This window comes from Terrapene carolina, unplaced genomic scaffold (genome assembly GCF_002925995.2).
Source record: "Terrapene carolina triunguis isolate 2854851 unplaced genomic scaffold, T_m_triunguis-2.0 Scaffold231, whole genome shotgun sequence".
NCBI classification, from domain to species: domain Eukaryota; kingdom Metazoa; phylum Chordata; order Testudines; family Emydidae; genus Terrapene; species Terrapene triunguis.
The window spans coordinates 17,424,405-17,436,898 of record NW_020664582.1 but is presented as its reverse complement, the minus strand read 5'-3'; the positions used below and the strand labels follow the sequence as shown (position 1 = coordinate 17,436,898).

The following is a 12,494-nucleotide window of genomic DNA, read 5'->3' as shown; positions in this document are numbered from 1 at the left end:
CCTCCTGCCGCGAGGGCTCTGCTCCGGTCGGCGGGGAGGGAAGGAAGTGGACTGCCCTGCAGGGCGCTCTGGTTCTCTGCGCCGCCGCCCCCTACAGGGCAGCCGGAGCGGAACAAACAAACAAACAAACAAAAAGGCGGCCGTGCCGCCCTAGGATTGAGAGGAATGCCGCCTCCAACAATCTGCCGCCCCAAGCACCAGCATGCTCAGCTGGTGCCTGGAGCCGGCCCTGCCGGGAGGAGGCTGTTTCTGAAGCAGTACCCAGGATGATGGACCACAGGCAGCACTGGGGGCTGGTACAGTCCATTAGCACTGACACCCCTTCCCATCCGCGTCCGAGCCCTGGGCTGCAGGGGCACCATTCCTGAGGGCAAGTCCAAGACTTGTTTGTCTGATAGGTAGATCTATGCATTATCTAGCCCCGCTGAGGACTTTCCCCTCGCTCCCAGCAGACCCTCTCCTCTGCTGGGAGGAAGCGCACACAGGAAGTCTGGCCCACTGACACGGCTCTCCTCAGCTGGTCACATCAGCACTGAGCCGTCAATGTATCCGGCCCACAAGAGGGTAATGAGCTGTGAGACAATGCACCCATCCAGAGCTACTCCGCATGCTGCTCGCCACCTCAGTGACGTGGCCTTGACAAAGCCCCTGATCGCATTCCCGTCTCGGCTCCAGTCACAGTCCTTGGGGGGGCTCTGCCCCTTGCCTCAGCACCTCCGGAACAGCAGATACAGCTGCAAGGAGGAGCGCTGCAATGGAGCTTCAAGCCCTCCAAGAGAACAGCTCTCCAGAGGCCTCCACAGCAAAGACAATACAGCAGCAGCAATCCCCCGCCCCAGAAAAGGAAAGCGGCTGAGAAACGCACGCCTGGCCCCCAGGCTATTTATCATCTGGGAAGACGTCCTCACTCCACTTTGCCATCCCACTCCCGTCCTCCTCTCTGATACCGCTGGAAAGACCAGACCGCTGCTGGGTGCAGGGTGAGTGGAGCAGGGGCGGGGCTTTTCACTTAACAGCGCCTGTGGGTTGGCCACTTGGCTTGTCTGTCTAACCCTCTGCTCACTGGCCAAGACTTGCTGCTCCTTTCCCCTACAGGAACCAGCCTCCGATTCTGCCTCCTGAAGTGGGGAGGGGAGCAGCTCTGAAATCTCTTCTTGTGAGTGAAAATCCATTAATCGGGCTACGTTAGCGAATGATAATCCGTAAAGGAAAACTGTAACTATCGGTTGGTCCCACTGGGGATTGTCAAAGGCAATCACATAGCAAAGAGCCTGGTCCATTTTGCCCTGAAGTCAGTGGGGTTTTACTCCACTCAATGGGAGTAGGATCTGGCCCTCAGAGGGGCAAACACATGAGAGGGCATGTGCACTAGCTGGGTAGGCGGCTTGCCAGGCAAACACCCCAAAGCATCCAGAAGGGTGAAGCTGCCCCTTTGTAGGACCCGGTCACTGACGATCAAGGCTGGGAGCTCTTTGGGGAAGGGACTTGCTCACACGCCTTGTGCAGTGCCCGGCACAGCGGGGCCCTGCTCTCGGCTGGGCCTTCAGCGCTGGCCATAGCACAAAGAAACGCCCCATGTTGCTGAGCTAGGGAGCAGAGCTGCTCGGGTGGCGGGAGAAGGATCTCCTCCAATGCAGCCTTTCCTCACAGTGGCAGCGCTGGCAGCCAAGGCGGAGGAAGAGCGCTCCATTGCTAACAGGAGACGGGAGGGCGGCAGTCAGACAGCTGGCCATGCCACACACAAGGCATTAACAACACATATAGAGCACGCGTACTCACTACGCTGTCCAGCTACCTCTAAGGAATGGAAACCCAGGGGCTCGGAGAGCTACAGCACGCGAAGTGTCCAGCCCCGCTGGCCGCGAGGAGCTGCTGCAAGGTGAGCTGAGCCTGCAAGGACAAAGAGAAGCACGAAGGCGGAGCTGGGGTCTCCCCACTGCACTGCCTCAGCTTAATGGGGGTTCACTTCAAAGGCTGCCTGCAGCCACTTAGAGGAGTCCAAACCTGGGCCCAGCAAAGGGCTCAAAGGCTGCAGGGAGCTGGGACAAAATGGCGCAAATTGCTGCTCCCCATAGCCTTAATATGTAGGTGCAGCTGGTTAAGACGTCACATCCCAGCATGCAATGCTCCATCTTAGCCCTAAAAAACACACAGCACAGAGCCTGGGAGCTCCCAGGCTGGGCTTTTCAGGCTGGGTATTTAATAAGAGCAGCAACAAGGAAGGAAAAGCCTCAAGGCCTCCAATTAATAAAGGAGGCGTCTTCCCAAAGAATCACTGGAGCCCAGAGACAGCCGCTGCCTCAGGGCCCTGGAAGCAGCACTTAGTCCTTGTGAAACACCAACAAGCAACCGCAACCTCTCAACTCAGCCCAGAGGCCGTGTTCTTAGGCACCTGGGTTTATGAATCGGGTCTTACAGGTGGGTCCCACACACTCTCCGGAGTCCCCAAGAACAGTGAAAGCTCCTCCCGTGACTTGAACACCACAGCCCCTGAACATGTGACAACGATCACCCTTATCCAGGGCAAAGGGAGCGACTGGATCTTATCCCCAGTTAAACAGAAGGGTCTGCGGTGGCAGCACATCTCAGCCCGGCCCGTTTGTAGCTGTAGGGAAGATGGCTGGGGATGCCGCTCAGGGCTGTTCCAACACCAAGGGCAGAGTTTGTCGTTCTTCCGAGGTGCATTGAGCCTGGTGCAAGGTATTGCACTGGCACTGAAGGGGACGGCAGTCCTGTTTATCCCCCAACAGGCACAGCGTGGGGAGCCTCCACACATCAGCCCCTTTTGCTAACAGGTCTCAATCCTGGCCCTGGAGGACCCCGCTCTGTGGGCAAGGGCACTTGGATCGCTGTGGCCCATTCAGACCTTTGCTTCTCTGCCAAGGATGCCAATTATTATGGTGGTTTTTGGGATACAGAGACTTGACCACTGTGAGCTGGACTGTGCCCCCTGATTCAATTCACACCAGTTCCCTAAACAGCTTCCAGATGCAGCAGATTCCCTCCGCTGGCAGTGAAGTCACTAGTCCACGGCCCCCGGCTGGGCAGAGAGTGACCCCCCCGTTGGTAGCACACGCTGCTAGACACAGAGTTCAGGACACTCAGGGGACACATTGTGATGGGTAAAAATGGGATCAAAGCTTATTCTGCAGAGATGAGGCCCTGTCCGAAGGTTCCCAAGGGACAGAAGTGATACAGAACTTAGAGGGACATGATGAAAATACTAAACTGAAATCAGTGATCCCCGGAAAACATTCTCCTAACACCGGTATCCATAGAGCACAGGCAGCTGCTAGCTCAGGCCAGACGAATGGTCTTGTCTCTGGGAGTAGCTGGATGCTTCTCGGGGAGGTGTAATGCACCGTTCTATGCTGCGGGGGTTACATTACCCCTTGGCACTATGGCTCTCCTGTCCCGGTTTAAGATGCGGTATGTTTCCATGTCACAGCCCTCTCTACCTAAGGAGGTTCTGAAGCAGTCAGTGCATTTCCTTATTCAACGTGGCACAGGGCCACGTGGGCAGACAGCAACCAAAAGAGACTAGAGAACTTGCAAGTGAGCCGGGAGAAAGCCTGGTCTGTACCTGGTACATGGCCCTTCCACTAGGAGACACGATTCGCGTGACTGAGTGTTGATCAACCAAATCCAAGGCCGCCACAGCAGATGAGCCAAATACAAATTTCAGCCTAGAAGAGAAAAGGTCCCTGGGTTAGGCTGTGCTGCAAATGTAGGGCTCACTCCTGCTTCTCTTGAAATCAATTGGAGTCTTGTCATTGGCTCTGATGGGAGCAAGATTTCTTTCTTAAAGGTCATTGAACCAAGCAGAGCCCACGATGCGTGTGGCCAGGGATCCCCAGTGCATCTCTAAAGGTGTTTGGCAAACATCCCAGCACCGCCTTAGTGTGACGTGCTCAACGCCCCCAAATAAAACCTGATTAGGAGCAGCGAAGCACATTGGTCATTCTCTCTCCTTTCTTCAGGTTCTCCCACGGGACTGCCAATCCCAGCCCCAACTCCAGGAGACAACCTGGCTGCTGGAGACTGCTGCTGGCATGTGGGGCTGTTTCTGGAGGGACAGATCCCACCCACTGAGAGGATCCGTAAGGTTTTCATATTCTCATGTCTAGGGTGGAAGATAAGAACATGAGAGAGACACTGCCCCGCTTTCCATCCCAATCACAAACAATGCCCCAAGATTTTTCAACCCCCGCAATAAGATTTAATTTAAAATAAATTGTTTTTGAAGTTTTTCTTCTTTAAAGCTGACAAATAACAGGTTCTATATGGGGAGGACACGTCCCTTCTCCAGTGTTGTGACCTGCAACCCAGCAGCTCTGGCCAAGTGCAAGAGGCCCAGAGAGTGAAATGGTCACTGTCTCCAACTAAAGTGAAAAAAGGGGCATCGATTTCAGGCCTGGTCTTTGAACTCTGTGGACACAAGCTATTACCAGCCACACAGGTAAGGGTCTGGCTTTAACGGGGGATTTTTAACTTGATAATAAATAAATAAATAAAATAAATTAATGGAGATATCCCATCTCCTAGAACTGGAAGGGACCTTGAAAGGTCATCAAGTCCAGCCCCCTGCCTTCACTAGCAGGACCAAGTACTGATTTTGCCCCAGATCCCTAAGTAGCCCCCTCAAGGATTGAACTCACAACCCTGGATTTAGCAGGCCAATGCTCAAACCACTGAGCTATCCCTCCTCCCTTAGACACACAGAGCAGCCTAAGCATGCACAGGGGTCCCTGTCTCAGGTGGGATCATTGGTCCAGTCAGTCTGGAATCCTGCCTCCAGATGTGACCAACACTTGATGCCTCATATTAAGGAGGAAATGAACGAGTCTGTTGTGCGACAGAAGATGGGGCAAGGGAACGCCTTCCTGACCCCAGGAGAAATTAGCTCATGCCCTGAAGCATGAGATCGGATTAGTTTACAATGGTCGTGTCATAGGCTGAGTCTCATAACTGAGGTGTAAGTCAGCGCTCTGCTTCGCCCCAAAGCAAGCTGGGAAAGTACAAAGCTGAAGGCCAGGGAGAAATACTTCACTCTCTCCCCTGTATATGGCTACGCCCATGCACAGTGACAGTCTATCCGGATGCTTCCTGCTCATATTCCAAGGGTTGAAAATGACTAGAGAATTCCTCCTGCTATTCCATTGCGACGATGCACATTTGTCAGCAGGGCGGACGCTCGTGACTTCCACTGGGAGACTAGAGTTTCTGTATTCCTTCTGAGGCGGTTACATTCAGCACCCCTGCAGAAAGGCTTTTATCTGCATGTGTTAGACATCACGTAGGGCTATATGATTAACTGTGTGCCAGCTATGGATACCTGAGCCCTTAACCTATTGTCCAAACAGCTCAGAGGCTTAAAAGTTATTTTGGATCTGTACATCCTGCTGGTTTGACTGCGTTCCAAAGAGTTTAGAGGTAATAAAGATAAGCTTTATCGACCCTTTATCCACAGAGAAAAACCCTTGCAGTCTAGATCAGTCACAAAGGTAAACAATAAACAAGGAGATGTGTGAAGGAAGAGATGGTTAAAAACAAGAACAGAAGGAAGCAGAAAAGCCTCTTATTCTGGGAAGAATATGCTTGATCCCCGTCAAGACACAACGAACCCGAGACGGAGCTCTACGTTCTCAGCAGCACAACTGGCTCAAGTCTACGTCACTGATTACATGCCGAACAGCCAGACCTACTCTTGGAGGAGAGGCAGAAATTCAAAGCAAACAGGGAGCGATTTCATCAAAGGAAAGAGTGGGAGGTTGGGAAGGATTCCCAGCATGACACATTCCTTAATGATTAGATTGGGTTTACGGTTGGGACGGGTTGATTTGAATGAATTTCAATGGCTGTTGCAGAAATTTTGGAGATTTTTCCCTAAATATAGTTTTATCAATGTACATCTTTGTACTAGCAGGAAATAACTCAGCGGCCAAGTTGAAATGCAGTGCCTGCAGGAGGCGAGATTCAGAACAGATTCAGGAATAGAATTAGAATATTCCTGAGCCAGAGGGAATTGGTGGCAACTGAGCGGGGGCGGGGGACAGTAGTTAATAATCAACAGTTATTAAGTTATCAATGGAATTCCCACTAAAATAACTTTACTCAGTTTACAATGAGATTCTTTTCCCTCCTCTTCACTTTTAGATTGAGAAAGAAATCAACAGTTCTGACATCTATCAAGTAATATCTAACTCTTCCAAGCCCAGTTATGGCCCATGGAGGACAGGGAGCCCTGGAGTAAAAACGAATGATTCTCTCAACCTACAGAAAAGCAGTGAGACGCTGAGCGAATAATTGATTTTTAAGATTGGGGATCAAGCCCCCCAAAAATTTGGTTCAGTTCAAGCCAAAACTGATTTTTGTTGTTTTTTCTTGCCGAAACAAAAATGCCAAAAAAATTTAGGTTAAACAAAATTTTTCATTTTACCCTCTTTTTTTTTTTTTGGTTTTTCATTGTGTGTCATTTTTTAATATTTGTCACCCCTTTTTAATTAGCTAAATTTCCAAACGAGGTGCCCCTTCAAAACGAAAAGTCAAAACAAACCGTTTCGACTTTTTAAAATTTTCTCCATTGTTTTTCAGCTGAGACTATTCACAAAATTCAATCCCAACTTGCGAACAGTTTCGATGCCCCCCCACCCAAAATGCATTTTCACCAAATTTACTATTTGTCAAAAACATTTCACCCCACTCCACTTACCAGTGATACACTGGAAACTTCATTTTCAAAGCCAATGAGGCCTGAAAGATTCCGGTCAACCCTTGCCTGTCTGAAACCACAATCAGGTCAGAATGCAGCATCACAGTGTGACCGTAAAAGTGTGTTCTCCTGCGTATGCTGCTTCTGTACTAGCACTGCCATGGATCAATGAGGGGTGGGGCCTGTGTGCCCCTCAGTCCCTTGGCTGTGGGCATTGCTGGGTTATGGCTGACATATTCCCAGGCTCAGATCACAGGTATTGAAAGCCAGTCCCGGCCTCCCTTTTCCACAGGCATCTTGGCAGTAATGGGACTCTCAGCATGACCTTCCAGGTGCCAGTTATTTTGCGTGGATACATTTATAGGTTCCTTTCTCTTTCCCTCTTTTACAACCACGTGTCCCTCTGGCTCGGACAGAGAGGGCAACCCGAAGACGCTGCTGTGCTCACAACAGCAAAAAGGCCTCAGGAGATGTGAAGCTCTGGAAGGGTGATTTGGAAAGAAAGTTTTGGTTTCACTGAAGTCATATCTCCTTACCCCTGGTCTGAACCTGGCCTTAAGACTCTGGAGAGACCTCCCAGGTCCCTGGATGTCCAATCCACCCTTGCTTAGAATGCTTTACAACACGAGCTCACACTATGGCTGGGAGACACTGGGGAACCCGAAGAGCCCCGGGGAACCCCCCCAAATAGGCTGCTTGTACATTCAATTCCACCACCTGCTAAAAATTTAGCTACATTTCATGAGAAACGCCTGCTGGTCAAACAGAAAAAGACATAAGGCAGCAGAGGGAAAAAAGCAAACTATAAAGTACTTGAGAGTGCCCTCTAGGAAGGGATGAGGAGCAGAGCAGAAAGTACTTACGCCAGCAGGAGATCATCAGGAACTGCAACAAAAAGACAAAGACATTTCATTTTGCTAAACATTTTGCAAAAGATCCTCTGAAATCAGAGACAGAAAGAGGCCCCGTGGGCTCCACTTTGTCCATCCCCATAGGTCATGCAGGGTTGTCCCCTACAGTGATCAATCCAACCTCCCTAACCACAGAGAGACATAGGAAGCAGTGCAGTGGTTTGTTAGGGGAGAGAATTCACAATACATGACGGCAGTGGTGATGGCGTCAGAATCACAAGCAGACACTGATAGTGAAGAATGACCCTCCTACCTCTTAAATCACAATAGGTAGCCCGTTTGCTCAGATTAAAAACACATGGACAATGCATTGGGGGGAACTCTGTTTGTGGGGTGCAAAAAACAGTGTTGATTTTTGCTGACTCCTGGGCTCAGCAATAGGGGATGCTGGGCTGGAATGGTTTCAGACGAGTCATCCACAGATCCTCATGAGATGGAGGGGCCAACAGCCAAGTTCCTAGGTTCTAGCTGCTGCGCAAGACTGCACCAGATTTGAAAACAATGAGGTGTCTTTTCGTTTCAGCAGAAGCATCCTTTGCTATTCCAGTCCCGGGTCCCTCACACACAGTTCTGCAGGTGTCCCTTAATCTTGATCTGCAACATTCCCCACTATTCCAGTCCTGGCCCCTCTCCAGCATCAGATCTCACCCCAGATATGCACCCCTGAGCAGAAGCCAGTCACAGTGTGCTGGGCTCTCCCCAGTTAATATAGTCACAAGAGTCTCCCAATGCCCTTGAAACATTTCTTTTTAAATCAACCTAACAACCAATTGCCACTCCTTATGTACATCACACATATAAACAAAACTGTGCATGTTCAATATGACTTCTTATATGTAGGACCTACATTAAGTGCAGACATTTTTAAAAATGATTCAGAGCTGCAGTGATGAATTTTAAAGAGTAAGATGGAGCCACAAATACATGTACTTTTCTAATATCCTACATCTAAAAATTGTAAGAAAGGCCTGAAGGTTTTAACAACTTGCACTTCACATTACCAGGCTGATTCCCTTGCAATTTTACCTTGGAATCAAACTGTCACTTGATAAATTTGTGGCATATAAATTCTAGTCTTTTAACAGTGCTTTTCCTTTCCCAGCACAGTCTCGGACATCTCCAATGTTTTGTAGCTTTTGATTTTGAGCATAGAAAAATGTCTCTTTTTAACAGGGGCACTTGTTAAAGTGAGTAATTACATTAAAAAAAATCCTCAACCTGTTTTACTTAACAGTTTAGCCCCGATCCTGCAATCTGATCCTTTAGTTACCTCCAATGGGATTCAGGGTGGGTGTGGGGGTCTACCCACATGGATGTCACTGAGGGATTGGGACTTTAGATCATTACAACTGTAAATATTCTAACAGTCTAATGTATTCTCCATGGCTGATGTTAGCTGACTTTTCTAACCTTACTCAATTTGGATAATGAAACTAGACTGGTTGGTTTCATTTTCTGGTTCTCAGGTCCCAGTACAATGTTACCAGCATTCCAAGGGGATATTTATATTAAAAAGCCCTTCTTGATTTTTTTTTGTTGGTTTCATATTACCTTTGTACAAAATCCTTTATAAAATGGAACAAAATCAAACCTAGATTGTGGACCTAAACTAACCTGACAATACCCATAATGCACATACACTGAGCTCCAGGAAAATCAGTTCAGTCACTGGGGCTGTTTCGAGGGACGGTCAAATGGACTTCCCTGTATTTCCGTTTCCTTTGGTTCTGGCTTAGGCAGAACATATTCTTTAAATAGACACTCCATTTCTGCAGGCGCCACTTGGTCTATTTGCCATCTAAACACACACCACAGGACTCTTTCAACGTGGGCTACAGAAATATCTCAGTAACGCAGCGTGCAGCGAATAGCAATTGTTTCATACTAGCTGCTCTAATTGGCCAGGACCTAACTGTTGGCTTGGGCTGCTTACTGCCCTCTGAACAAGAAGCCCATCATGACCAGTAGTATAGCGCCCTCTGCTGGTTAACTGGGACAACTATAACATTTCTGTATAGGTTGTTTTGTCACTGGCTTTGAAGTTAGTAAGACTGTGAGCACACAGAAATACTATAGCAATAGCCATGAACATGAATTCTGGGTAATGATATGCAAATTAGCATCCCCATGCAAGAGTCCTATCTCCAGCACTGTCACCACACGTAACTGACACTGAAGCTAACTGTGCAGCCATAAATAAGGACTTCAACCTCTTAGAGCCTCAGAAAGTTGGCCTAGCAGAGGTGAAACTGGAAGTATGGACGACCCACATGCAGTAAAGTCTGGAAGGCATAGAACGAAAAAGCTTCACAATACTGGCTGTACAATGCTGCTGAAATGAGATGCTTACGAGTAACTACGAGATAGCCTCCGTTTTCAAAAGTGACTATGGATTTTGGGTGCCCCAATTTTGGGGCATCCCATTTGGGTCCCTTTAAAAGAGCCCCATTTTCAAAGGGCAAGAGCTCAGCATTTTCCGAAGCTCAAGCCCCTTTATGTTCTTTGAAGGCCACATATTCCTTAGGGCCTCAGAAGATCTGAGCAAGGTTACGCTGAATGCCTGACCCCCAGAAAGCTATGACGTTATTGGTATTTATAAACCACCATGGGTAGACATGTCTCTTTACAGACAGACTGTGGCACCACGCGGCAGGAGTGGTTTTTTTCACATGGGATCTCAAAGCTTTTCGGCATCTTATCCAGGCTATGACTGCACCACAAACACCCCAGTATGACTGTGCTTTTCTCCACATACCATGCGAGGTCTCCTGGAAAGCCTTTTTTATCTCTTTCAAAAGCTCCTCTGCCACTGCCGGCAAAGTGGCCTCCATTGCCCTCAACACTCAACCGAACCCTGTAATCAAAACAGCAGAGGGCAGGGAGAAGTTGGGAAATCAATAGTCACCACAGAAACAGTAACTAGAGACAGTTTATTAGGACGAAGGATGATTTCAACCCCCAGATAAGGCAAAGGGAAGGGAACTGATTATTTATCAGCATTTCTTACACAGTAAAAGCTGTTTTATCCAGCACTTCACCAACCGAAAAGTTCTATAACCTGCCTTTCCCGATCTTCATTGAAATTCTGGTTTATAATCCAATTGGTGCGGGACCGGCAGGAGGTTGGGGCATGGGAGGGGTTTCGGGGCAAGGGGTTGGGGCGCGGGAGGGGATGTCAGATCCGGGCGGCGCTCACCTCAGGCGGCTCCCTGCAAGCGGTGACCTGTCTCGGTTGCTCCTACTCAGAGGCTGGACTGCTGAACTTTTCCACTGGGAGGTGGGGGAATCAAACAAAGGATTCCCGCCTTATGGAAATCCTATATAAGATGGGGGAGGAAAACAGTCAAGGTCTTCAGTTCCTTTCTCCTCCGCCTTCCCGCCCAAAGAGATACTTGAAAACGCCTGGAAACAAAAGGACTGGAACTGATGGGGGGAAGACCTACTTGACCCAGGCTGGAAAGATATCTGGCCTGTGAAGGACTCTACCTAAGACAGTATCTAAGGTGAGGAATTACTATTTGTAACCAATTTCGTTAGTGAATCAAGCTTAGTTTGCATGCTTTGTTTTATTTGCTTGGTAATCTGCTTCGTTCTGTTTGCTACCTCTTTGCCACTAAAAAGTCACCTTTTGTAGTTAATAAACTTATTTCTTGTTTATAATATAACCCAGTTTTATGTAATTTCTAACTGGGAGGGCAAGAAGTTGTGTAGATCTTCCTCCACAACGAAGGAGGGGGCGAATTTCATAAAACCTTTGGGTTTGTACCCCTTAAAGGGAGTGGACACCAGAGTGCTGGGGCAAGCTCCTAAGGCTGAATCTTTCCAGAGCGGATCTCTGTCTCTCTGTGCAGCCGGGCGTGGCCCTGCCTGTGTACTTGGCTGGAAGAGGCTTGTGAGCCTAGCCTAGCGCAGCACGAGCAGGTAAAGGGGACCCAGGCTGGCAGAATAGGCTGACTCATTGGCATCCCAGCACATCAAGTGGCATTCGGGGGGGGGGGGGGGGGGGAGAGCAAACTGTCACAGCGGTAACTAGACTTTTGGTGTCCAGTCAGTACATTTGACCGGACACTGCCAGGTCCCCTTTCCAACTAGCTTTCCAGGCAAAAAACAGGCACCTGGCACCCCTAAATGGCAGCCAGACACAGAAGCCAAAACCCAGACTGGTAGCAACACTATCAGAGACAGCCTAATTAGTCAAGTGATTCCACCCTAGAAACCGAGGAGCGAGGGACTGGAGAATTAGGGCTTCACAGGACAAACTCTCCAGCCTCAGCTCTCAATTATCATTACTCAGTTATCATTACTAACAGCCGGGAATTGTCCACAAAGGGGCCTTCACACATCCCGTCCACCCAAAGCACTCTCTCTTTTGGCACAGTAAGTGCATTGCTCCTCTACGCCTTGCATGAGCTCACCCTGATGTGCTTATGAGGGAGCAGGCAGAAACATCTGCTCAATTCAAGATGGATCAAGGCATGCTGGGACATACCTCTCTGCAGGGCCACACAGCATGCTGGGATATCAGGGTTGCCAATTTGGTTGGATGTCTGCCTGGAGGTTCCATCACATGACATAATCTTTCATTAAAGATTAATCTTTAATTCCTGGAGACTCCAGAACAATGCTGGAGCGTTGGCAGCCCCATGGGACAGGCCTCTCTGTGAGGCCACATGGCAGGCTGGGACATGCCTTGGCTGGGCCGCACGGCATGCTGGGACATGCCTCTCTTCTGTTGGGGCCACACAGCATGCTGGGATGGGACATGCCTCTCTGCTGGGCCGCAGAGCATGCTGGGATGCGACATACCTCTCTGCTGCGCCTCAGGGCATGCTGGGACATGGCTCCCTGTGAGGGCCGCACGGCATGCTGGG

At 49.3% G+C, this 12,494-nt stretch overlaps 1 protein-coding gene across 2 annotated transcripts in view; it reads right to left on the bottom strand.

Annotated features, from left to right (window-relative positions):
- ZSWIM7 (zinc finger SWIM-type containing 7) overlaps positions 1–10,473 on the bottom strand; it is an 18,998-nt gene extending 8,525 nt beyond the window's left edge. For both annotated transcript variants that reach the window (XM_029912497.1, XM_029912496.1), the window contains exons 1-3: positions 10,379–10,473; positions 7,576–7,597; positions 3,584–3,686 (exon numbers count right to left, since the gene is read on the bottom strand). In XM_029912497.1, coding sequence (XP_029768357.1) covers positions 3,584–3,686; positions 7,576–7,597; positions 10,379–10,454 — 201 coding nt within the window. In that variant the 5' untranslated portion in view covers positions 10,455–10,473. The remainder of the gene's footprint in view (positions 1–3,583; positions 3,687–7,575; positions 7,598–10,378) is intronic.
- Between the last annotated feature and the right edge of the window lie 2,021 nt (positions 10,474–12,494).